This window comes from Simochromis diagramma, unplaced genomic scaffold, assembly GCF_900408965.1.
Source record: "Simochromis diagramma unplaced genomic scaffold, fSimDia1.1 OVJJ01000216.1, whole genome shotgun sequence".
In the NCBI taxonomy this organism is placed as follows: domain Eukaryota; kingdom Metazoa; phylum Chordata; class Actinopteri; order Cichliformes; family Cichlidae; genus Simochromis; species Simochromis diagramma.
In genome coordinates, this window is record NW_024386883.1 from 1,437,049 (window position 1) to 1,463,659 (window position 26,611).

General features: G+C 40.8%; 1 protein-coding gene across 2 annotated transcripts; it reads left to right on the forward strand.

The window, feature by feature from the left end:
- Positions 1–4,720: 4,720 nt before the first annotated feature.
- On the forward strand, positions 4,721–25,454 carry abcg4a (ATP-binding cassette, sub-family G (WHITE), member 4a). 2 transcript variants are annotated; one of them, XM_040032878.1, is made up of 16 exons: positions 4,721–5,378; positions 7,611–7,848; positions 12,850–12,897; positions 13,255–13,372; positions 13,482–13,614; positions 13,698–13,748; positions 14,899–15,044; positions 15,135–15,258; positions 15,477–15,591; positions 15,676–15,815; positions 17,053–17,151; positions 17,270–17,438; positions 17,523–17,623; positions 17,710–17,868; positions 21,952–22,070; positions 22,200–25,454. In XM_040032878.1, exons 2-16 carry the CDS (start codon positions 7,620–7,622, stop codon positions 22,423–22,425), a joined length of 1,977 nt encoding a protein of 658 aa, XP_039888812.1. In that variant the 5' UTR covers positions 4,721–5,378; positions 7,611–7,619; the 3' UTR covers positions 22,426–25,454. The 2 variants fall into 2 exon arrangements, with proteins under 2 accessions (XP_039888812.1, XP_039888813.1); XM_040032879.1 differs by lacking the exon at positions 12,850–12,897 and having other exon boundaries at positions 4,727–5,378.
- The last annotated feature ends 1,157 nt before the right edge of the window (positions 25,455–26,611 follow it).

A 26,611-nucleotide genomic window follows, 5' to 3' on the forward strand; every position in this document is an offset into this window, starting at 1 on the left:
AATGCTATTCTTCACTAACTTTCTGGTTACTAAGTCATGGCATACATGAATGTTTGTCCAATCCTTGCGTATTAAGAAGCCAATGATTTAGTATTTTTCTTCTTCAGGTGAGATAGAATGGATTTCCCAGCCGAATTTCATAGATGACACATACTGGTCTGGGTCAGCCCCGCTTTGTTTAGGAGGTTGTAAAGCGCGGCACCGGGAGCTGAGGAGAGATCGCTGTGGAGACTCTAGCTGCTGCTGGCTCGGCTACAAATCCTTGTGCAGAGGTAAGACACAGAATCAGAGCGAAGAAACAAAAGGTCACTTGTTAAAAATACCTTCGTCTTGTGCTTTGTATTTCCTGCATTTCCTTTTCTCTGTGTGTCAGTGAACTGTGGAAGGCCAGATGTGGACTACAATGGAGCAGTGTATGGTAATGACTGGTGGGTGGGATCTGTGGTGAGGTACACCTGCCGCTCAGGATTCAGGCTTATTGGAAACTCTACCAGATCATGTCAGCCTAATGGCCTCTGGACTCCAAAACCTATCTGCCTACGTGAGTCCACACAAACCGCAACAAAACAACAACAACAATAGGTTTTCTGACCCAGTATCAACATTTACGCTCTTTGACCTGCCTTTTAGGAATGTGTAAGCAGGGGCAGATTGAAATCAGCGAGCATGAACTGAGTGGGACATGCAACTCCACCTGCGTGGGTAAGAGCTACTTCGGCCCCCCCAAACGAGGCTGCACTCAGATAGACAACTGCAGGAAGAAGGAGACCGGCTGGAAACGGTTCTTTGCACAATGTGTCCCTTGCATTTGTGACTGCGCTTTCTCGTGTGGTGAGTTGCTTCCACCTCCACATTGTCAGGACAAATGCAAAGCAGAATGAGCATGCTGCGGTGCTGTCTGTGTACAAATACATTTGAATATTGCTCTACACATGAATTTGCCATCCTTCTTTCAGGAATGATATCTGCTTTGTTTTTTTTTGTTTTGTTTTTTTCAAGTGTCTGCAGGCTAAAACACAGAGATGCTTACAGTGTAACAAGGCTGCAGACAAAGAGGCGACACAGACCGCTGTAGACCAAAGAGTCACGCTGCATTTCTGCTGCTTCATCCAATTTTAAGAACAAATCTGGGTGTTTAAGGACAATAATTTAATCTCTCCGGCACACACTCCAAGCCTGCCTGCCTGCTTTCTGTATGTAAAGGATTACATGGCAAGAACAAATCCTTCTGGCACGCCAGTGTTAAGTCACTCTTTAGGATGCAAAGTGGCGAGAGGGTCAGAAAACAAAAGGGAGGACAAATTTAGTGAAAGGCGCCTGAGAGGTTTAGATTAGATTCAAGTTCAGCAATTATTTGAAATAGAAAGCGACTTTGGCTGATTTTAAACCCCATTTTTGGGCTTTTCAACATTATTTCCTGTCCAGATATATATATATATATATATATCACATACTATATTTAGCTTGGATGTCTGCAAACACATGCACATGTTTACTTTCCTCAGATAAGGACGGGAATCAGAGAAACAAGGAAAGAGGGAAGTGAAGTCAAAGAGATTGGCATCTTGCGTCTCCTCTCAGCCCATCTGTCGTGGAAGGAGCTGAGACCTTAATCTTGTTATAAGATGTTTGTTCAGGGGTCAGAGTTAACAGAGAGAGTGGTGTAGAACTGTTAACAGCATTTATACTTTAGGTGTCATGCTGTGTGTACTTTTATTTTCAAGTTATTTATTGAGAAATGTATATCACAAGCCAATTGTATGAATGTGAAATGAATTAAAAACTACTCATGTCTTTGAAATCAAAGGTTTAACATTTAAAGCGATGATTTCTGAGCCATGCAGACCTGAAGCAGAGCTTTACAGATGGCACTAATATTATTCTGATTGGATTATATTATCAGTCATCCCCCGTGTCCATCATCCCATCGCTCCTCACAAAACAACTACTGAGCATTAGGCTTCCAGGCAGGCCTGTGACACTTGATATAGTTCCAAATTAAAAAATGGTAAGAAGTAGTGTGGAGAAAGCAAGTCACTAATCAAAGATTTTCAAAAGATATATGACAAAATATTTAATAAGTTTTGACCTCTGCTCCCATTTAATGGCTTATATGTTTTATATATTTTAAAATCACATTAAAAGACTTCAGAATTTTTTTCCTCTGTCTTTTTTTTTACTCAACTAAAATCGATTTCATTTTGAAACCGAAAAACAGACTCAAAATGTGTTTTTTTTTTCTCCTTTCACTGCCTTTAATAAGCGACATTACAGGTTAAACCACTAGATGTCGCTGTTTTGTCACAAAGTGCATCACAAGTGTGAGATTTAGGACTGATTCCCTTCCACATGTGATCCTGAGGAGTTACTGCTCAGCATGCATCACTGTTGAGGACTCCAGGTGGTGTACCTCAAGACGATGTGCTCATCCGCTTTGGGCATGTAGCAGCCGATCCCTGTACGGCGTTTAGATGACAAACACTGATATTTACACACATACAGCCTGACAGAGCATTATAACAGAAACAGCAGCTAATAGAAATAACAATGGGGCGTAGCATCCTTTCTCTAAAAGACAAAAAAACATGCTTTAATAGATAAATCACTATTAATGTGTAGTACCACCACCTTCTCCTTCTATAAAAGATAAACACGCACAAATGTTGTCAGAGCAGATAATTTTACAATAGCTGTAGGAGGCAGTAATTGAAAAAGACAACCCAATCTCCTGTCTCATTATGGCTCATTAAGTCGTCCTCAGATATGCTGAAGTGAAGCTCTGGGGATGACACTCACCCACATCCAGTCTGTTGAATTCTCCAGAGCTTTCAGACAGGATCTCCCAGTATGTCTTCTCATCCTTATTTCCAGCCACTCCATTCACACTCTCCAAGAACAGGCCAAAGTTTGGGTCCTCCTTCACTGTGAACCTGGCAACACAAACAGTCAGGGCTTTAAGAGCAGAAATGGGTCACCCTCAGCTTAAATATGTAAGAGAATCCTTTTTAGCAAAAAGCATGATAGACAGTTATATTAAAGGGGATGTCATGGGTGGACTTACTTAAAGTCGTGCTGTGCATCGTGCAGTCTCCTCAGAGCTCCCAGCAGCACACCTCCCTTTACTACACTGCTGGAGTAGGACTTGAGAGGCTCGTTAGACTGCTCGTTCTCCACAGACAGTTTGATAGAGAGGGATCCTGATCGTGCACGCAAAGCAATTCACATGTGATACAATTTATGATGCACTTCTACAAAAGATCAAAGCTTCTGTAAAATTTACCTTCATCTTTGTCTGTAAGAGCGCCACGTGTCAGCAGGAGGAAAAAGCCCACAGAGAGCAGAGCTGATGTCCTTAGTGCCATGTCGAGCGATCTTCTATCTCAGATGTGTGTCTAACACCACATCACCTCACTACTTATAGCATGCCTAACCCACATTTGTAAGCAAACTCCAGTCCCAGAAAGTCACGAGGCACTCTCACATACCTTTGTTGAGGTTAAACATTCACATTCACATCCTGAAACTTAAAACTAACACAGAAGTGCTTTTATGTGACAATCAATGATGGTTAATGTGTGCTTTATAAATACAGAAACACTGTTATCTCGGAGGTTACACTAGATGATTCATGATCTGTCCTGTGGCTGTGGGTTTTTCTTTCAGATGGGTGGGAGAATATCTCTTTCCCTAAAGACAAATATTATGTTACGCAAACAAATTTGTCTTTTTTCTTTTTTTTAATCTTGACAATAGAATAATAAATGTAAGTGAACTAAATGTGACCCAAGTCTTATCAGACGAACCTGGTTATGGGGACACAAAACATCAATATAGAACTAAAAACGGCAGGTTCACCTTTATTTTGTGAACTGACTTATCCCCCATCACACCAAGGATGATCTACAGAGAATTCAATTAAAAGAACCAAAGTTTAAACCTGCTGATTTAGGTCTAAACCTTACCGTCTGAAAAAATCAATCTGGTCCCTCCTCTTAGCAAAATGAGTCTGGCTGAGAAAGAGGCTGGTTTGCTGAAATTGCTCGTCTGGCCACCAGAGAGTGAGAGCTCGTTTTAAGTTAGTCTGATTAAGAGGCAGGTGCGATTGGCTAAAAATGGTTTTGATTTCCTCTCAGGGGTGATGTAAGGCATGTAGGGCCCGCTTGAACGCGAGTAACCCCGTCTGTTTTACCGAAAATAACCCGGGCACTGCAGCATCAGCACCAGGCAGCTGCGCAGGTGCGGCCTTTAAAGAGACAGAGGGGCCTCATGTTTACAGCGATGGAGCCAGACTTTATCATATGTATCAGCATTGGATGTATACACTTAGCACATCTATGCATATACAGGCTGTATATTGTACGTTACCCCAGCAAGAGACAGCCCCAAATAACCACAGAACAGAAATCAGCACAAAAACATGTTTAAATTGCGGTCACAGAGGCCAATTTAATCAAGAAGGCTCTAGCAGTCACAGCGATATGAATATATTCAATTAACTGTTTATGAGTTCCCAGTTTAAGTTCAGTGTCCCAGCTTTAAATCCCCCCAGTATTCTTAAAATGTTTCGGAAATGTGCTTATTATCGATCAGCCCTGCTGTCGATTATTGTTCACAGGTTTTATTTCCAATTCATTAAAAAAACACCAGGTCGGGATGACGATTTGATCTGTCAAAAAAAACAAAACACTGTTTCCTCCACTAGCATCTTGCCAGCAACGCCCTGCATCCCAGACCGGCATGCGCACCACACAGACGCACTAACCGGCGAGAGGATAACGGCGGCTGCTCTGTCGGGCTGCAGCTGATGCTGCTGAAGCATCTGCAGCGCTGTTTGCTTGGTTTAGTGTGTGTGTCTGTGTGTGTGATTCCAGATGTCACCGACTGAGGATTGGCGTCCACACCGCTGCAGGGGATGTGTGTGAGTACAGGCCGTTTGGATGCGAGTTCGGGACGGACGGATTTCATGAAAGGAACAATCTCAGCGAGGGAAAACATGACAGTCTTCCCGCTCCCCTGACGATTCTCCGGGATGCAGTCATAGTCTGAGGCCGGACATGATCTTAATCTCAGGGATTGCTGTAGTTGATGCGGGATGATGTGCGCCGCACCCCGAGTGATATTGATAAGGGGAACACAGCTCGGTCCTTCACTGCCCCGCTGATTTTTGCTTGACTGTGGCTTGTAGTGATCATCTTCATTTATTTATTTTTATTATTTATTATTTATTTTTTGATTTTTTTTGCTGGGCTGGGACTATTTGGGAGACCTTCTGATGTGGAAGGACTGGGCTGTTTTGCCTGAAGGGATCAACTGAGCACTGTTGCTCTCACCCGGAGGGAAACCAGGGCTGAGCTGCTCACCTGGTCATTTCAACACAAGTATGTGAAATGTTTTGCGTGTATGCGCGTGCATGTGCAATGAAACACACTGCATATTTAGAAATGACCGGTGAAGCCACTTTTACTGCAAGGATGTCCTCAGATCATACTAATGTATGACTCATCTACTTAAAAAAGTCACTTCTGCTAAATACTGTATCTGGCTTTCACCCTTTTACTGTTAACAGGTGCTTTTTTGGAGAGATGTGAGCATCCCTCACCACCAATGGCAAGTCTCTGCAGGGCGCAGAATCAGTGCATATTGCACTGCTATACATTATAGTGATAACCATATTTCATCCCCCTGTATAGGAGACTTCTTCTATGGCTGTCTGAGCTCATGTGTCCTGTCTTTAGGGCCGCACATGGTGAAACACTGAGGCCTTCCTCTGACTGAGAGGCCATTAAAGTCTGTCAGGGTTTTACAACGCTTATATGCAGGCTTGTAATGGAAAGTCACTAATGGGAGGATGATCAATAGAAGCCTTGGTCAATCTTCATCACTGGCCCTCCTTTATCTGAGGATATTTTATTACACATACAGTAGGTCATCAGTGGCAGACACTGACTCAGAGTACTACTGCAAGCACTGCAAGGCTTGCATGACAGCAGCAGACGTTTGTAGCCTTTACAGTTTGGATTTGCAAATACGCATCCCACAAATGTTTTCTGATATACTTTTACATCCATCCCAAATTTCAGTAGTATATGTGATCTGATTGGTGTCGTGTAATAATCGTCAGTGGTACCTGCAATGATCACACTTGGACATGGCTAAGTGGATGATCTGGCGTGGTTTGTGTATGTGTATATTGCATGCATTGCAATATCCTGTTTATTTGTATCTGTCCACAATGGCTAAAACTGTCCTAAAGACATAATCATATTATTATTATTATTATTATTATTATTACTGTTATTATATTATTATTATGGTCATTTCAGACTTGCATAACTAGGTTTTTCTTTTTCAAAATTATTTGGATGTAATTTTGTAATTTTATGCATTAGTTTTGTTCTCTTAAAATTAGACACATACAAGACTTTTATATTATAAGAAAGATGATTATAAATAGTATAAATAGTATGTAAATAGTATGAGCTTGTTAAATATACATACCGACCCACTAAGTCAGAGCAATCTGTGAACATACAGATAGTAGTCTCCACATTACTATGAAGGACATGCCAGTAAGCAAGTTCCACAATTTTGGACAATATCACACAAAATTTGATATAAGCCTGCTGCTTAAACACAGACATTATTGATCAAATGCATCTATACCATTTTTTCACCAATGCACCAATATGTTTGGTGTAACATGAATCAAGTAAATTTCATTTGCCCAGATTCCAATTTAAGTTTTTGTACTTATGTAATAACATTACATGTGATCAAGTTACTTAGAGTCAGGACTTTGGGCATACATCATTCACTCACACAATAGTACTTTAATATGTTTATGTTGATGTGTAACATCCACGTAGTTCATTTAAAGGTTCTTAATAAAAAACTCATACTGGTCAAAACCAGGCCACTCAATTAATTCCTTAAGCTGTCTGAATTAGGCCCGTTATCCCCCGAGTTAATTAAACTTAGTTCTAATAGTAATTTATGTGTGTCAAAACCTATTGACTTTCATTAATGATTAATGAAATAACTGTGTTATAATTTTGTTTACACTTCCAACAGGCTGCTTTGACTCGGGGTGAATTTGTGTGAATCAGCAGAACTGCAAGTGTGCTGCAGGACTGAAACCAGATCCCAGCTCCTCACGCTCTGAATCTCATTCCCTTAAAACAGCCAGTCCATAGAATAAACTGTAATCAGATCATGTCCGGCACCTAGTTTTAGGATGATGTCTCCAGTTAAACTAAAACCATTCCTGGAACACACCCTTACGCACTCACCTCTGCTGAGGCTACAAAAGTCTATCAGTTTGTTCACTATGTAGAAATACTTCAAATGAATTAGAGCTGCTGCGTGCATAGTGCCGTTTACCGGCTAAAGTTTGAATTAATCTGGTTTATTATGGTGTCTTTTATTTCTAACTACATCTAGCACGTGACACAAAAACTATCTCTGTCAGCTATACTTTGTGATTAACGAACCTTGCTTTGGTTCATTTATCAGGGGAGCTACACTTCATAACCTGTATAAAACCAGAGATACGAGACGCCATTGCTTTTGAAGCAGAGACTGACACGTCTCCCTCTCTCCCTCCCCTGCAGCCTTTCAGCATGGCTGAGAAGACGATCGAGCAGGGCTCGGTCAGCATCCCCATGGAGGAGACCAAACTTCATGGCGGAGCGCCTCAGGAGGCGCCGCTGCTCACCCACCTGAAGAAAGTGGAGAACCACATCACTGAGGCCCAGCGCTTCTCCCACCTCCCACGCCGCTCCGCTGTGGACCTGGAGTTCAATGAGCTTTCGTACACCATCCGGGAGGGTCCGTGGTGGAGGAGGAGAGGTACGGGCAACGCTTAATTCACACAGTAACCATGATGGATGAGCAAGCAAACATTACCAATGGCGATCAATACGAGGAGGCCTTTAAAAGCCTTTGTGACATTTAAGAAAAACAATTTTTTCTTGTTGTTGTTATTTTCTGTTACCTTTCTCCATTATTCTGCCACATATATCCCAGCCCACTACACACACACACACTCACACTCACAGACCTCCACCATGTTGTAGCAGCCAGTGTGCCTGCAAGCTTTGCTGCGCTCAGCACAGTTTAGACATAGTAAATAATTTACACTTGCAGGTTGGCACGCTGCTTGCGTCTCTTTTGTGGCGATGGCGAGTCAAGCCCATGATTGAGCTGTTGAGCTTGAGCTTGTGAAATACAAACAGCGCTTAAACTCAACGCCCTCGTTGCTGATGAGCCTCCGGCCTTCAGTCGACTCGTCAAATAAACCACCCTCCGCAAACTGTTCGGTTTAGCTACTTTTTTTAATGCTCTATATGCTCAAAAGGATGGGGGAATGTGAGGATAAAGGGTGCTTCAGAGGAATCCTTTATTTACACTAGGCACATGTTACCCTAGGAAAGCCTCTACATGATGCATTGCAGGTTGTGCTATTTTCAGTCTTGTGTAATATTGATGCGCATTATGAAAGCCTGGCAGAAGAGTATTGTGAAACCTGAATTCGTGGAGAGTATCAACAAGGAGCGAAGAGGAACAGCGAGGGTACCTCTAGCTTGGATCAATAATCCAGCGTTGCTTTGTCCATTGAAGCCCATGTTTTTTGGAGGCTAGTTTATTAAAATCAGCCCCTGGTTTGCTTCTGTTTTCTCATCGGGGTGCCTGCCTCAGCTCATCAGCCTGATGATGTGTGAACAGAAAGTGTTTCTCCATCAGCTTTTGCAAATTAAGTGGCTCCATTCATAAAGAGGTTCTCCTTGTCATTTTACCCTCTGTCCAAACTCGCTGAACCTCCGATCACGCCTCATACTGGGCCCATCCTGCCCATTTTTTTAACCAGCAAGCCACACCTAACTTTCTAATCTTTTAATATTTCACCTGTGCTGGAGTTTATTCTGAGGGGCTTGTCTGTGTTTGTGCCTCATTTACCCAGCTAAGCTCAGAGCTGCTCCTCTCTGATCAAAGCTGCAAAGACAGTGTAACAGCACAGAGCTTAGAACTGCTGATCTGCTGTGTGCGTTTATATCAAGTAAAAAAACACACGTTTTTATATAATTCCCACTGAATTACACATTGTAGGACAGCAAAGAGGACGAGCCGTGAGCAAGTGACGTCATTTGTATTTAATGTGTTTAAGTCTTTTGGTTAGTGACACACTGCTTGTGAGTCACCTCTGAAAATCTCTGTGATGAGCAGGAAGCAGAAGAACTTGTAATGCAGTGAACGTAGTTTCTGTTTACTGTAAGTCAGTGGAGGAAGGTAATGCATGAGCCGTCCTCTGTCTGTGTTATTGTTATTGTGGGCCCTTTTGTCGTGAGGCCAGTTATTTATCGCTGCTAGGATGAAGCTACTGTGACCCGCTTTCATGTTGAGGATATTTTCCTCCCGAGGGAGATAACTGGTGAAACACTAGCTCATACTTAAAAGGGGAGGGAGGGAGGAAGGGAGAGTGGGAAATGTTTACATGCCCCCAGGCGATTTACTGTGAGTTGCTCATTGCACCTGCACTGATCATCTGGTTAGTAGACAAAGGAGGGTTGCTTTTATTTATTTTTTTGTTATATTTGCAGCTTATTCATTGAATGCTGCACTTCCCGTACCATTATCCTTTTAGGGCTAATCTCAAATCTGTAAAAGGAGTGGTTCATGCTCAAAATGGAGCATAGATGCTCAGTTCTGAGACTGTGTGATGGAAATCATGCATCCTGCTTCATCACTGACATTGTCTTGCAGAAAGATTATGGATATTTTTCATTAGCATTGATCAAATATGAAAGTAAAATCTCTACATGACATCTGCATGATCAAATGAAGGTAAACTGGGAGCCACTCTGTTTGTTTGCCATACGAAGGCTGGATATTATCTATTAAATATTCTGATCCCTTCAGTTTAACAGAGCTGTTTCTTCCGTTAAACAGCCAGGCTGAAAATGAGGCTGTGAAGTGAGAAAGAACTTACACTTCTATCACTTGCTCTTCATCTCTTATTGAGGCCCGTGGCTCCATGATGCATTGGCTCTCACCAGTAGCCTATAGCACACCCACGTCTCTGACTGAAGTGTCAGCTGTGTGGTGGACAGCCTAGACATCGGGTTTTGACAGAGAAGAGGAATGCATGCAAAAAAAGGGTTGTGTCTCTGGTTTTGCTTCTTTTTTAAAGAAATCATTTTTGTGCATCAAATGTATAAAAATGTTGTAGACGTGCAAAGCGGTGAAGTATTCTTTCTTTTTTCAGTCTGTTGTGATGGATTGTGTTTTTTCCCCCCAACCAGGTAGTATTTTAGCAGACACTTCCTTTAAGGATAGAATGAAATTAGATAAAATAGATACCAGTGAACAAACAGGTAAACTCCAAGTGTGAAGGGAAAAAAGAAGAAGGTTTGTTGGGAAAGATCTAATAATTTTCTTTCACTTTAGACATGTGATGACCACACCTGATGCTATTCCCCTTCTTTGACTTTGTCCATGAGATCAGGCTTTAGTCACTCACTGAATAGAGCAGGGAACAGTGAGGTGAGCCACATAATCTATGGCTCTCATGGCACTGGGTTATGTCCCTGAAGACCCACACAGATAAGGCCATTATCTTCCACGGCTTGTAGCATCAGGTTAGATCATCAGTATGCACCACATGCCATGGCATCACTGCTTCTCTGGCAGCAAGCAGCTCTGCTGTCTGAGTGGAGGCTGTCTGATGTTATAGCACTGAAAGGAGGAGGGGGCACTACTTTTAGGCTATTTAACTCAGAAGGCTGGCAGCTGTGCTGCTGAGACCCTAATTACACAGCTCAAGACAGGAAAATGTGTCCATACGGACACTGGAGAAATGGGTAAGGCGAGGGAGACATGCGTCAAAAGCCAGGGTACTTAAAGCTCCTTTTGACATTCGATTTCAAAAAGATTTCAGGTTTTCTGTCAGCTCTTAAGCTGGTTGTTTTTGCTGTTCCCATTGTGCCTGGAGAACTGCAAAGGTTAGAGAAGTTCATCATTAAAACCGGGGTCATCTTCATTTGCAAGCCACACCAAAGCAACCGTTTGTTAAAACCGCTGCATGGGAGTAATGACTGTGGTTCATCTGTTGGTGCTAGTGAGGGCATCATCATCTTAGATTACTGCTTTAATATGCACACTCTAAACCCCCTGCAGGTCTCAGAGACTCTGAGAACCTGGATATGTCTGAACTATAGTGTTTTTTTAAAACTAAGCTAAATTTCTTTTTTCTTTCCCGCTTATAAGTAATATTTATGAGTTTTCAGTTTTTGGTATTTTTTAATTTTGTACTTAATCTTTTGGAACATTTTGTTTTCATATCTTTTGCATTTAAAGGTTTTCTTTTCTTGAATTAGCCTTTTATTGTTCATCTTTCTTTTAAGCATTTTAACGCATTACACAGAGCAGTTGAAACTGTCTTTGTGCTAAACAAATAAACTTGGCTTCCTTTGTCTCGCGCCCGAACCCTAGCCCCCTCTAACTGCAGTTCAAGCTTCATTCTGTATGCCAACTTCACTTAAGAAGTCACTTCTAACAGCAAGTGCATCTCTAATTTACAATAAGACTCCCTTTGCTGGGTGGTGGGGATGCCATGGCCAATACCTCTGCGCTGTGACTGACAGGACTCTTAGTTCTGCTTAAAAGTGGTATTTATCGTCTGGGACTTTAAGTGGTGGAGTGAAAATAGGCTTTCTACCTGCATAACCGTCTGTTGAAGCTCTTCTAAAATCAGTGAACTGAGTCCGTTCCAACATGAGACACAAAACTGCCTGTTTCACTGTTACACTGTCGGGAGGCTGAAAAGTTTTTTTTTAACAAGTAGTTTAAAAATGACCAAGCGGATGGGTCGTAGCACTTTACATTCCAACACAGGATATAAGAGTTCATTTCATGCTTTTGTCTCTTGTAAAGCCTGAGGGTGGTAACACATACATTCAACAAGAGGAGCGCAGACCTCCACAAAGCCAGCTATAGGGGAACAATGTTACATTGTTATATTTCATAAATATTCTTTTTGTTTTGTGTAGTGCATTAAACTAAATGGAAAGTGTCCTGTTGAAACTACTTGACATAGTTATTTTTATTTTTGTGGATACGGTAAATGTGAACATGCATTCCAAGTGAATTACTACTAAATAAAGTAAGTTATTTGTCAATAACTGGACATGAATAACTTGAGCTGATTATATTTTATATCGCAGTGTATTTCTAATGAACTAAGCAGCTCATCCTCTGTCTCTTAACACTTTCTTTAAAGATATAATGTATTTGGGGTCAGTTTGAAAGAAAGGCAGATGTGACACGTAAACGTGAGGTCAGAGGTCAAATGTGACATGGTATTTGGATGCAAACTATAATGCGATATTTAGTGTCATTTCCTAAATATTGCCAATACAAATAAAGGCAGCAGAAATGTAAGCGTAGTTTTAAAGATGAAGACATTTTATGAAAGTTTGACCTTATTTGACTTTGAAGAGGTCAGAGGTCGAAAGTAACATGATAGCTAGAATCCCAATGTGTTATTCCTTATATGCCTATATGTTGTCAGTACAAATAATGTCAGGAAGAAACATATAAAGCTATATATAACTATGTAGCATTATTATCACTTTGACCTTCAGATCAATCTATTGAGGTCAGAGGTCAAATGTGGCATATTTAATACTTTTTAGGCTACTTTTAAAAGGTTTTTTTTTTTTTTTTACCAATAAATCTTTAAGTTGACCTTGAAGACTTGGTGGATGTAAGCCAGTTTTTAATGGGCTGTTAACATCACCCTACTCTGCACTCCTACAAAGTTTTATCAGAATTTAATCAAAACTTTGTTTACAGACAAACTGACACGTGAACGCTGTGAAAAACACAACCTCGTTGGCAAAGGTAATAAAGTGCAGTACTCCTGCTCTAAACACTTTGAACGAGCTGTTTATCAGATCAGGAGCATTCAGTTTTATTTTTCCATCGTTACTCTTTTTTTTTTTCACACAGTTCTTGTACTTCTCGTCCTCATCGTCTTTCCGTATCATTTCAGGGCCACATTAAAAAAATGAATAAATAAAAGATTAAATGAATAAGTGAAAGAGTTCAATTTGAATCCAAAGGAAGAAACGCTCACATTAGACCTTATAACATTTGGCCTAAAACCATGAGTGTTAACTTTGAAGTAATGCTTATAAGATTAACTGGTGAAATTAATCACATGATTATAAATAACTCAGCTTTTTTTGTTGTTGTCAGGTTATAAAGCCCTCCTGAAGTGTCTGTCAGGAAGATTTAACAGCAGAGAGCTGATTGGTATCATGGGGCCTTCTGGAGCCGGAAAGTCCACACTGATGAATATTTTGGCGGGGTACAGGTGAGCCCTGCACTTGGAGTTATTGCAGATGTGGAAATGGAAGATTGAATGATATGCACATGAAGAGGTCTCTCTCATGCTCAGAAGCTGGTACTGTGTTTAAAAACAGGGAGACCGGCATGAAAGGTACAATCCTGGTGAACGGCCGACCGAGGGATTTGAGGACTTTCAGGAAAATGTCCTGCTACATCATGCAAGATGATATGCTGCTGCCACACCTCACTGCGAGGGAGGCCATGATGGTGAGGTCATTAAAAAAGTAAAATCTTAACTTCTCATTGAATCCTAGTTCAGCAATGACAGCTGAGTTCTGTCTGTCTTTCAGGTTTCCGCCAATCTGAAACTGAATGAGAGCATGCAGGTCAAAAAGGAGCTTGTAAGTCTGAACTTACTGATGGTATTTCTGCATTACGTGCAGAAGCGGTTGCTGATGTTAGGGGTGTGGAAATGAATAGAAATGTGTCTAGCTGCAGAGAGTTTTGCTTGCCATTAATACAAATGTTTCTGAGGTAATTTGGGGTAAAACTGCAAAAAAATGAGGACTTTAACCTGAATCAGTTCTCTAATAAGAATTTATATTATGCTATTTAGAGAAGCAGGGCACAGACAAGACAGAGGAGGTCAACCTAATAGTTGCCTGATATAATGGAAATCAATGACCTATAGCAGGGGTGCCAAAGGTAAGGTCCAGGGGCCAGAATCGTCCAAACAAAAACTCCTGTCCGGCCCGCTGGACTGCTTTGGAAAATGTTAAGGAAGGCATAAATTTTGGACTTTTAATTGTATTTCATAAGTTTGACAGCTTTTCTTACAAATAATGACTTCCCACCCTTGTTCAAATTACAAATAATTAAGTAATTAAGTAATAGATAAACAGTTACCTACTACTTTTTATTTTCAGTAAAATATTTAAAAAAAGAAATTTTCTGCTAATCAACTAAAACATTCCATTTGTAAAAACTACAGGACAAGCTACCGGACATTTTTGTAATTTTACAAATTTATTACTCACAATTTAAGACGAAGACTCATGCTGACACATTTCTTTAATTTACCACAACAGCATTTCTCTATCAACATATTGCTGTAATTGCACTTCATTTTCTTATATTAAGATATCTCTGGGATTAAATATGTGATTAAACTTCTGTACAGTGACAGAAAGGTGGGTTTAACTGGTCTGGCCAAAGTAACATTAAAATGGGCTGTGGCCCGTGATGCAAAATAGGTTTGGCATCCCTGCCTTATATTATCACAGCTAACCCAAGCCACATTATCACATTGGAGCCAGAATACTTGTCTGATCCACATCAAACAACACTGAAGGCAGCAAAACGCTGTATGCTGATGTGCAGCTGCGTTTGATGACCACTGTCTTGTCTGCAGTGAAATCCTTCTGCTGCACATCACAGCATACATCCATATTTGGCTTTGAAGTTAAATCTCTTTCATATTGCACACCTCTATTTTTAGCTTTGAGTAAGCGCGCCGTGGCGTTCCAACACTTCTCTTTGTTTGGGTTGAAGGTGGACGAGATCCTGACCGCTCTGGGCCTTCAGGAGTGTGCTCAGACACGTACCATCTCTCTCTCTGGGGGCCAGTGTAAAAGACTGGCCATTGCCCTGGAACTGGTTAACAATCCACCTGTCATGTTCTTTGATGAGCCCACCAGGTAGGACAACACTCATCTGGATTAACTCTGTGTGATTTCAGCTGAAATGCAGTCTAAATAGTGCATCTTTCTTTGCGTGTCCCATCCAAGTGGTCTGGACAGCGCGTCCTGCTTCCAGGTCGTTTCCCTCATGAAGTCCTTGGCTCAGGGAGGACGGACAATCATCTGTACCATTCATCAGCCCAGTGCCAAGCTCTTTGAGATGTTTGACAAGGTAACTTGAGTGCTCTTTCTCCTGGGCATGCCTCACCACCCATTAGCTGCAGCTCAGACCTAGGCACTACATGCTTGTAGGGTTTGTTTCATGCAGCTGAAGCTGTGCGGCAGTCGATACCCGGCCCTGTTGTTTTGTCAGTTGTCGATGCATTATTCACGGAGCCATTGTGTTCAAAACTATGTTGATTACTCTGTACATGTGTTCTTATTCACCAGCTGTACATCCTCAGTCAGGGTCAGTGCATATACAAGGGCACAGTCCCTTACCTCATCCCTTATCTGAAGAACCTGGGTCTCCACTGCCCGACATATCATAATCCAGCTGATTTCAGTGAGTTGATTACAAGTGTATATCCATGCATAACTTTTTATATGTTATGCATCGTTCTCATTAGCTTGTCCTCTCTATTCCCAGTCATTGAGGTGGCATCGGGGGAGTACGGAGACCTGAACCCAGTGCTGTTTGATGCAGTCCAGGGCGGACTGTGCTCAGAGGAGGGCAAGAAGAACTCGAGGGACAAAACTGACTCCTCTTGTCCCTCACAGTGTCACAGTGTAAGTGATATCAGCGCTTTAACACATCACACACACCCTGTGTGTCTGGTATTTAACATTATTAAACCCCTGAAAGTACCAGACTTTACTCATTTTAAAGAATTGTTCATTTATTAGGAAAATTGATCAAATCTTGCTTTTTGTTGTCTCTGGTTTTCCTGGAATTTACCACGTTCGTTATTGTTGTCTACTTCTATTAACAATTAGATGCAGGCAACATATTTCTAAACTACAAAGCCACCATATAATAGAAATGATAAACGATACCTTTATAAAAAGTAGTAGTGCTGTACTTACTGGGGTTGTATTTCACCACAGATACTCAAATTGCTCACAGCTGAATGGGAACCTTAAAAATGCTGCTATGACAGCCAAGAAAAAATATAATCAGTAGCTAAAAATTGAGGCAAAAAAATAAATAAAAAATAGACCTTTCCTATTTCCTATTCACAGTAATACCTTTTAAATGGTACAAATTTTTCATCCCTACTCCACTGATCCGTCTCATTAGTCTCTATAAGCTTTCTTCTCACTTTGTCTTTCTCAGCCCTATAATATAATAACTTAATAAGAGCATCAGCAAAAATGCTAGAACCGTGACTGTAAACCACCCACAGCTGTCTGCTTTACGGTTACTCCTGTTTAATGCATACTGCAGTTTTGCCCTGCTGCTTCCTTTAAGCGCAGTGAGGTCATTGATTTTCTCTGTTATTCTTTGTTATGCACTTATTACCCTTCTGATTCTGATTGAGCCAGAAGACAAACACCACTTTTGTATCTGTCCTTTAAATAAAACTACAGCTAGTGTGGATTTAGCTTAGATCTGCACAGGAAGTGGAGTTTTGAGTTTGAACCTGGTCCGTATGGAGTTTGCGACCACTCCTCACGCTTCGAGCTTACTTTGGTTTCTTCATGAAAACACACTGGGTTAATTCTGCTGTCACTGTGCCCTTGACCAAAGCAGTGGCTTACATGAAGAGCTGGCCCCTGGGTGCTGCTGCATCCTGATACTGCTCCTCCTAGTAATAATAATTAGAGAGAGTTGAATAGAGATATCCTTATCGTCATAGTTTTCAATTTCATTTTTGTAAAACAAAACAAGTTATAGACAGTAAGTAAGCTGCAAGTGTCTCTGCCACTAGACAGAAACACTCTTGTTTAAAATACACCAAGAAATAATGCTACATGTTATCATTTTAACTGATATGAGTACTCTATTATTTCTAATTTTGCACAGGACACAGGAACACTTGAGAAGCATAGCTTCGCCACCAGTACATTCACACAGTTTTGCATCCTCTTCAAAAGAACCTTCATTACGATATGCAGAGATACGGTATAGTATTTACTCTATAAATATCTCCAGATTTTATCAATTAAAATTCACTTAAACTTTGTTTTTATTCTTGTCATGAGTTACAGACTTTTGAGTTTTATTTCTTTTTTTTCTCAAGGTGCTGACCCACCTTAGGGTGATGTCCCATCTGTCCATTGGAGTACTCATTGGCCTGCTCTATCTCAAAATTGGAAATGATGCCAGCAAGGTTTTCAACAACACTGGCTTCCTCTTCTTCTCTATGCTTTTCCTCATGTTTGCTGCCCTGATGCCCACAGTGCTAACCTGTAAGACTTGTCTTCTATGCAGAGAGTGGAAGTTGTTTGTCTGTTACAAGTGGAAAGTCTTTAAATGCCGCTGTTGTTCCACAGTTCCTCTAGAGATGTCTGTGTTTGTGAGAGAACATCTTAACTACTGGTACAGCCTGAAGGCCTATTACTTGGCCAAAACCATGGCTGACATACCGTTCCAGGTAGTGTTTTGCTTTTTGAACTCTTCGTATTTTGTGCATGCGTGGAGTACAGTTTAAACTAATTGCATTAAAAATCTGCTTCACAGGTGATTTGTCCAATTATGTACTGTAGTATAGTGTACTGGATGACAGAACAACCTGCAGAGGTGGGTCGCTACCTGCTCTTTATGGCCTTGTCTACATCCACAGCGCTGGTGGCGCAGTCGCTGGGTCTGCTTATAGGAGCTGCATCAACATCTCTGCAGGTAAGTAATGGAGTGTTCTCTCCCAACAACGTACAAGAAAAAATAAATGCACCCATGTGGTTTTATAATGATAGAGGCAAAGTTAAGCTACTTCATAATAAGTAGCTTGGTGCACCCCAAAAAGTACATAAGCAAAAGTACACAAGTACATGTACTATTTAAGATGGGGAAATATTGCTTCTTTTTTTTTTTTTTGCAAAATTACCAAGAAATTAAACAATATTTAAAGTTGCTTACAGTGTAAGTTGTGTCTTCTTTTCTGTAAAATAACCCAAACTTATGCACAACTTAAAATTACTTAAAATGTAATTATTTGTTCTTTCCTGTATGGTACCTGAAGTTGTGCAGTACTTAAACCTACTGATACACAATCTAAAATTACTTACACATTACTTAAAATTACTTAAAATGTAATTATTTCTTTGTTTCCTGTAAAAACCTGAGTTGTTACCTCCTTATTCTAGTGTCCCTGCCAAAGTATTTGTAGGTAAATATAATACATTGAAATTTCAAATAAAATACAATGAGATTTCATTTAATTACAGGGGAATTATACCCTTAGTTATGGGCTATATTATAAATGCTTGAACATGTAAAAAATGGACCTGTAGTGCACTGACTGATTTTCAGTAAAGAAAAAGATGTTTGTGTGTCAGATTTTGCTTTTATCGCTGCTGGACTGTCTCTACTGTTTGAAATAAATCGAACGGGCTCACACAGCAGAGTTGTTACTACAGTGGGTGGTTTTAGTCATACATTTACTCTGAACAATGCTGCGAACATCTTGGCATTAAATTGCATTTTTTCACATGTAGTACACAACAAGAGATTGTGTGTGTCAGATGAGGTGTTGTAATCATTTATTGTTTAACGTAGGTGGAGGTGGTCACCCTTTATCAAAATTAAAAAAAAAAAAAAAAGTATCCCTGCAATCCAAAATTTTTATTAACGAAATTTTCTGTGTTTTTGGTAAACTGGCTTTGTTTATTCTGGCAAGTCTGCATTTAGGAATGATAGCTTTGTTTAAAAGTGGAAGGTGTGAGGGTGGGTTTTTTAGAATAGAATAGAATAGAATAGAATAGAATAGAATAGAATAGAATAGCCCTTTATTGTCATTGTACATGTACAATGAAATTGTAGGTGCTCCACTCCACTCACTAAATAGTAGACAGTAGGAATAAACTGCAAACAGGAGAAAACAGAAAGTCAAGATAGATATATACAAGATAAGATAAAAGGCACACAATGGAGAACAAAATAGTTGCAAAGTGCTCAGAGGTAGTGCAAAGTAAAGAAGCTGTTAATGAGTCTGGAGGTGTAGGACCTAATTGACCTGAGGTGCCAACCAGAGGGCAGCGGGTCAAACAGGTGGTGGGCGGGGTGCAAGGGGTCACCTGTGATGGCTCAGGTTCCTGAGACAGGAGGATCTGGCAATGGTCTCCAGGAGTGGCAAAGTGCAGCCAATGATTTTTTGGGCAGTGTTAATTACCCTCTGCACAGCCTTTCTATTCTCAGTTGTGGCTCCTAAGGACCAAACACCCAGGCACTATGAGAGCACGCTCTCCACTGAGGAGCGGTAAAAGGCCAGCAGCAGCTTCTGGTCCACGTTATTCTTCCTCAGAATTTCCCAGGGGAGGGGTGGTTTCAAGCTGAGCAAAGAAGGTGTTGTGCTCCCCTGTGAGTTTGAGGCTGCTGTCGGGGGTTGTGGGGCTCTGTCCTTTGTAGTTACTGAAAGTTTGGATACCTCTCCACAACTGCTGGGTGTTGGTGGTGGTGAAGAAGCCCTCTATCCACCTCCTGCAGGCCTCCTTGGCCCATTTAATGCCATTCCTCAGGTTGGCGCTGGCAGTGCAGAACAGGGAAATGTCCCTCAGCCTGAAGGCTGAGTTATGAGTCATGAACAGAGCCTGTACTTCACTCGTTATCTAAGGTTTTCAGTTAGGAAAAACCTGGATGTCACATTCTCTACACAGCATTTAATGTAGAAAAGGACAGACTGAGTGGAGGTTTCCAGGTCCTTCTGTTCAAATATTGACCAGTCTTTCAGATCAAAACAGAGCATCATCTGGCCATGTTTTAATGACATGGGTGCTTCGCGGGGTTTATTTCCTGAGGGGAATGCAGGCAGGGATGAGGAGCAGATAGAGGTGGTCAGATTGTCCTAGGTGGGGGAGGGGTGTTGCTCTGTAGGCATGCTTGATGTTACTGTGACCTTCTGTGAAGGCTTCTGTTGTTGGTGAGGCAAAGTTACACTGGATGCATTGTTAATACATTTCTGCAGATAGTTGGTTAATAAACCACACTGTTTCAGTTTTTATTTTGGCATTTGTTCAATAAAAAACATAATATGTATCCAACATGTAAATAAAGAGAATGGTAAAAGGACTGGATCTTATATAACACTTATCTACTCTGCCTGAGACACTCAGTGCTTTATACAACTCACCTAATTCACTTTTTAAAAATGCTTTTTCTACATAAGTGCTTTCTGTCAAACATTCACAGTCCAATGGATGCATCAGAGAGCAACTTGTGATTAGTATCTTGCCGAACAGCCATCCCAGAATGGTGGATACTGTGTGTATTTATATAAAGGTTTCTTGACAGAGTTTGATAAGGTGTCTAGCTGATGTTTTAAAGTTATGCAATTACTTGGTTATTATATTTTTTTAAATAACTTGTTATCCAGCACTGACATGGATGCTGACAAGTATCCCAGACTTCGCAGTGGCATAGTGTCTTCTTACCACTTGTAGTTTGCCACAATGAATGATAAGGTCCTCAAAAATCTGTAATGCAATGCAATGGGGAAAAAAGCAGCACTTATAATGACAGTTCCACAATGTAACAGAACAAATTTTATATTGCAGAAAGTTGATTCAGTTTATCTGGACGTTGTGTTATCTTCAGTCTCAGCTGACTGCAGATCTCCCAGCCTTACAAACAAGGCAGCTGCACAACAATCACAACGAGCAGCATCGCCTAACAATGAGCCATGAGCTCAGTTTGTGGTCATTAATATGCACATTACATTCAGAGAGCGTTGTGGCATGGTGGTTTGCAGCAACAAGGTCCTGGGTTTGAATCTCCTTTCTGTGTGGTCTTTGTATGTTCTCCCCAAGTCTGCACGGCTTCTCTCCGGGTACTCCAGCTTCCTCCCACAGTCCAAAGACATGTAGTTGGTGAGGTTAGGTTAACTTGCAATTTTAAATTGACTATAGGTTTAAATGTGAGTGTGAATGATCTGTGTGTCAGCCTTGCAACAGACTGGCAGCTTCTTCAGGGTGTGGCCCACCTCTTGGCTTCAGACGCTCCCTTCTTCTCAAGAAAAAAGGAAAAAGAACATGGATGGATAATATGCATATTAAAATGACAGTTAATCAGCAATGTGAAGATACTCTTAGGTACCCTCCTTGATATAGACATGGTTGCTCTCCTTTTATACATATGGCCGTTTGCTCAAACCAGCTCTCCTCCATGTCTAGGCTGATCCTCATCCTCATCACTGAAAGAGTGCCCCCTACTCCGTAGATATAACTAAACTGCAACATCCCACCTTTGATGTGGCTTCCCAGCCGTTCCCCAAGTCTCTGTAAACAGCACATATGGCCACTGAGCAAGGGTTATGATAATTTGCATATTAACAATCATGAAGCTGATCTTGTATTAGGCAATGGTGCTGGTTCTGATTGTTGTGCAGCTGTACTGTTAATATGGAGAATGTGCAGTCAGCTGAGATGGAAGAAATCACTTAGATGAGTTATAAAAGTTCTTCTAACTGAAAAATGCTGTCTCCAGATGAACTGAATCAAGGTTCCTTAGCTGCATCATCGAGGATGCACCAAGCGTGCATTTTATAGAAAAAGTGACCAGTGTGAGCAAACAGCGGATAATGATGATGCAACCTTTTTATTATAACTAAGTCTTTGAAACAGAATTTTCTGTTAATAAATGAGTGAAAAAGGCAGTTCTGATCTTATTTTCTTAAATATAAAATGCTATACTACAGTACTTTCTTTTGTCTGCTTACAAGGTAAGAAATTAACTTTTTCATATGATTTTTGCTGCTAATTTATTCCACAGGTGGCAACATTTGTGGGCCCAGTCACAGCCATACCTGTCCTCCTTTTCTCTGGCTTCTTTGTCAATTTTGACACCATTCCCAAATACCTACAGTGGAGCTCTTATGTTTCCTATGTCAGGTATGTCAGCTACCAATGAATTTCTAAGGCTGTTGAATAGAAAAATCAAGCTTTTTCTAAACTCATTTTAGTAATTGGTTTCTGTGGTTTGACTGTCTACACTGACTCTCTTTAATCACCCACTTTTAGGTATGGCTTTGAGGGGGTGATACTCTCTATTTATGGGATGAACCGGTCTGAGCTTGAATGTCCAGACCCTGTGTGTAAGTTTCAAAAGCCAGAGGAGGTCTTGCAGCTGTTGGATGTGGAGGATGCAAAGCTTTACGTGGACTTCATGGTGCTGGGGGTTTTCTTCCTGATCCTCAGACTCGCCACTTACCTGGTTCTGCGCTACAAAGTCAAGTCAGAGCGTTAAGATGTCCAGAGGCACAGTGCTGATGGATATGGATGCTCATGAATATCCCAGAAGTGTGAGATAGTAAGAAAACCTATCCTCTCTCTTTTTCAGTTTCAACATTTCAAAATCAATCGAGTATGTGCTGCACCATTACTCAAACTGTACAGTATGGTACAGATTGAAAAGGTTTACTGATAAGAAAATGAAAAGTTTCAACTGTGAATTGTTGTTCCCTGCACACCGTTACTGTATGCCAGGTAATGGTCACCATCACCTTTCATAAATACAATAAAAATATTGTTCAGTGGCACCATGAGTGGACAGAACACCCCCCAAAAAAGCAGATCGCATGTTTCATTAAACTGAGAATTTTGAAAATGTACTTTTTTCGGTGACTCCAAGAAAGTGTTTGTAACTTGGAGCTTCTTAATCCAGTGCCTAAAAGGTATTTCAAGGCCCACAACAGAATCTGCTTAATTGACACAAAGAACAGCAGCCATCAAGATGACCCTGAAACGTGATTTCAAGTCAGATCCTCTGTTATTGCCAACAGAAAAGTGGAAGCCTTTTTTGGGGCTCATCTCTCTCTCCTGTAGGATAATCTTGTCAGGTATCCTTACCAAAATGCACGACGTGGCGACTTGTCTTTATGGAACAGAAATCGACTGCCAGTGGATGACTCTCCTCGCTAGAGACCATTTTCGCAGGCCTTCTGCCCCAGCGCTCACAGTGATGGGACACTTTGCCTCGGATGAAGAGCTTGTGAATATGTTAAGCAATGTGTCTTATACAAAGACTGACATGGATTCGCCCCGCATCCGGCCCTAACGACTCCTTACTTGCTCCTGCACGTGTTTGCTTCTGCCACAACTCGGGAAGCATTGAGTGAATTGGGAGCGACACGTGAAAGCGAGTAAGCTGTTTGCAGCCTGATGCAGTGGGCCGTCTTCATCGCAGACAGAATAGCATTTTAGGTGAAGTGCAATAGAATATATTATGGCTAAAAAATAGCAAAAAAAAAGAGAAGAAGAAGAAGAAGAAAAAGTGTTGTTTGTCTAATCAGTGTCGCTCTTTTGACACAGTTCTTTGAAATGCTTGTTTCCACTCGTATGACTCTTTAGCTGCCTCCTCCCTGAGCTGAAAAAGGAAGTCCCCTCCTCCTTTCCTCCTCTTTCTCTCTGCTTTGCTGATGTCTGACAGATGCGTGTTGTTCAAAACAATGTTAGATACTTGAAATGCTGGCTGGGCGGTTTTTGTGCCTCTGAACTAGAATGATTTGAGTTTTCTCTGCTTCCTTGTTTGCACATACACTACACCTTATATCTACATACTGGCTCTCTATTTCTCTCTCTTACACACACACACACACAGAGGTACATTACAGACATACACACACACACACACATCACCATGGCAATGTTTAGAAGAGCCTCTCCTAGTCACACGGCAATGCAAATATTTTCCAATAGACTTGCTATGAAATATTTCTTACTCCAACTATGCTACTTAGTAATCCTTATTATAATACTTCAAATAATGTGAGTATATAACCAATGATTGTACAGTGAGTATGTCATGCTGTAAACAAATGTACATTTGCACTTTTCAGTGTATCTTTATTGTTTTTTCTTATTTATTTGTATTTAGTTTTATTTTTTTAAACCTACAAGACGAGTGCTGCTTGAAAGTGCAATGGGGGAAAGAAACCGGCACATGGATGTTGCATGATCATCTTAGGAGTGAAATTTATGAGATATTAAATTTTAGAGTATGGGACAGTGGTTTTATTTCCTCATCCAAACATATCTGTCCCGCCACGTTTGAGGAGATGCGAATCCTCCGCTCTGCACTGAGCATTTCTTTTAGAACATCTGGAGCCACGTGTGCGTCACTAGTGCGGATTAAAGATGACACGATCAGGAGTGAAAAGAGGCGAATGTACGAGACGTCTTGGATGGAAGAAGGCAGGGATACAGAACAGAGAGCCAAATATGTCATTATGTAGCTAAAGAGGTTCGCAGTCTCTTTGGGAAGCAGCTGGATTGGAGAGCAGATCACTAATCACTAATCTGCTTCGCTGTTCAGCACAGAGATGGCTGTGATTAATAGCAATAGTTCACATCGTGATGTTTATGAAACCTCCTGCAGTTTATAAGGTTTATGTTCTTCTTACCGGTTCTATTATGTGCAATAACCACACAAAGGCAACTCTGTGAGACCAATTACATGAAATGTGACGCTGAAATTTTTTCGTTGTAGTGCTTTCGTTGCTTGTGTTCAGTGACAAAAGCTAATGTAGGGAAATGGATTGTCAGAAAGATTGTCACCTGAAAGACCAAAGCGGGATCATAACATTTATTCTAATATCAGGATAATTATAGAAAAAATGCATGGAATGAAATAAAAGGTGTTTAAACTCAATTTTCCTACAAAATCAGATGATATGTGTTTTAAGTTTCTCTAAATTGGAAGCAGAAACTTAACTGCAACTCCAACGCCAACCAATAAACAGTCATCAAGTAACTGGACAGTCTGGGGGAGTTTGGGGCTTAGATGTTAAGGCCCGTGGTACCAAAGACGAAAACAAGTCTCCCTTCTTCTCCCCCATAATGTGCATGCAGTGTCCAATATTACCATTAATTTTCTGACCAAAATAAGTGCTCTGAGGACACATTAACAAAGTCTGTAGTACAGTCAGTTTGTCTGGTAGAATCCCTGATTAGCTGATTATAAATGAGGTGTGGGAAGATGTGAGATATGTGTAAGCGTTATGAAGTAGCTATGGAAGTGAAATTGCAGGATGCAATATCACTTGAACGCATGGTGACGTCACACTGTTTGCGCAGTCTCTTTATCACTTTGCAAAATCATTTCACAGCTTCATCCGTTTGCTCATAAGAAGCCACCGGGCTTATTGTGCACTCGCATGGTAAAGAGTAATATGCAGGCTATCCCTACAGAAAGCTTGGACTCTTATTAAAAATGTGTGATGGGATTAGAGGTAGTTGTTTTATCTAATTTTCCGCTTAGAGTTTAATTTCTGATTTAAAAAAAAATGCAAGTTCTGTATACTGAACGCTGTTCCGAGGATTATATTAAAGATCATTTATAACCTTTACCCTTTCTTTGTGAGATGATTTGATCGGACACTGATCGCTGATACTTTTTCCATAACCATATTTATACACTGAAGAGTAGCAAACACTTAATTATTTGTGATTCTTTCCAGAGCTCAGGAGTACACTCATCATGAGCATTTTCACAAGACTCGTTCAGCTTTAAATTTACATTAGAGGCATTTAGGTAACCCAGTAGTAGCTCGGCTGCTGTTTCGTGAAATGTATTGATGCGAAAACCTCTTGAAACAGCTTTTTCAAATACGGGTGTGCTTTAAAACATAAATCATAAAGCTGAGGGGCGTGCAGGAAACATCAGGAAGAACCAGAAAATGATTTCCACATTTTATTGCACATTTTATAGCTCCGAAGCTCCCCAGTCCTGTTGACTTGGAGGGCAGTAATTGCAGAGAGGCACAATGTAGCAGGATGAGAGGGGCTGAAGTGTTTCCACGGATGTACATAATGGGTTTATCCAGAGTGGTGAAGCAGTTCAGTCATAAATTACGTTCCTCATCTCAGCAGAAGGTGACAAAAGAAAAGCAGCTTCAACGTAAACGCTCTTTTTCTACATTCACTGGGAAAATATTTAGTTGGGTCTGAATAGGAAGCTAGATTTCAAACTTAATCTACGGTACTCTCATTTTTTAAAATAGAGAGAAAATACATGAAAAAGCATGAAGAGAGAGGATATTCCTTCACTTTCTTTTGCTTATCCAGTTCAGACTTGTAGTGGGACTGGATTCTGTCCCAGCTTTGATGGGGTGAGAGGGAGGTTACACTGAAAACATAAAGAGTGTTTTTAACTGTCCAAGTTCTTTGAGAGTTTTGCACAGCCTCAGAACGGACTTTAATAACTTGAAGATGATAAGGCTCTGCACTAGCATCTTGAGACAAATCAGCACGCTCGCTGGCCAATAAGGCAGCATTATAGCTAGTAAAGGAGCTGCCTGCCTGCCACTTTGCTCACCTAAAATCTAGGAAACTGAAAAGGCAAGGCAAGTTAGACTTCACGATTGTACTCAGAATAATGGGGTCATTGAAGGTAACTGCTAGTGTGAAATTCTAATGTGTTTCACTGTTGGATA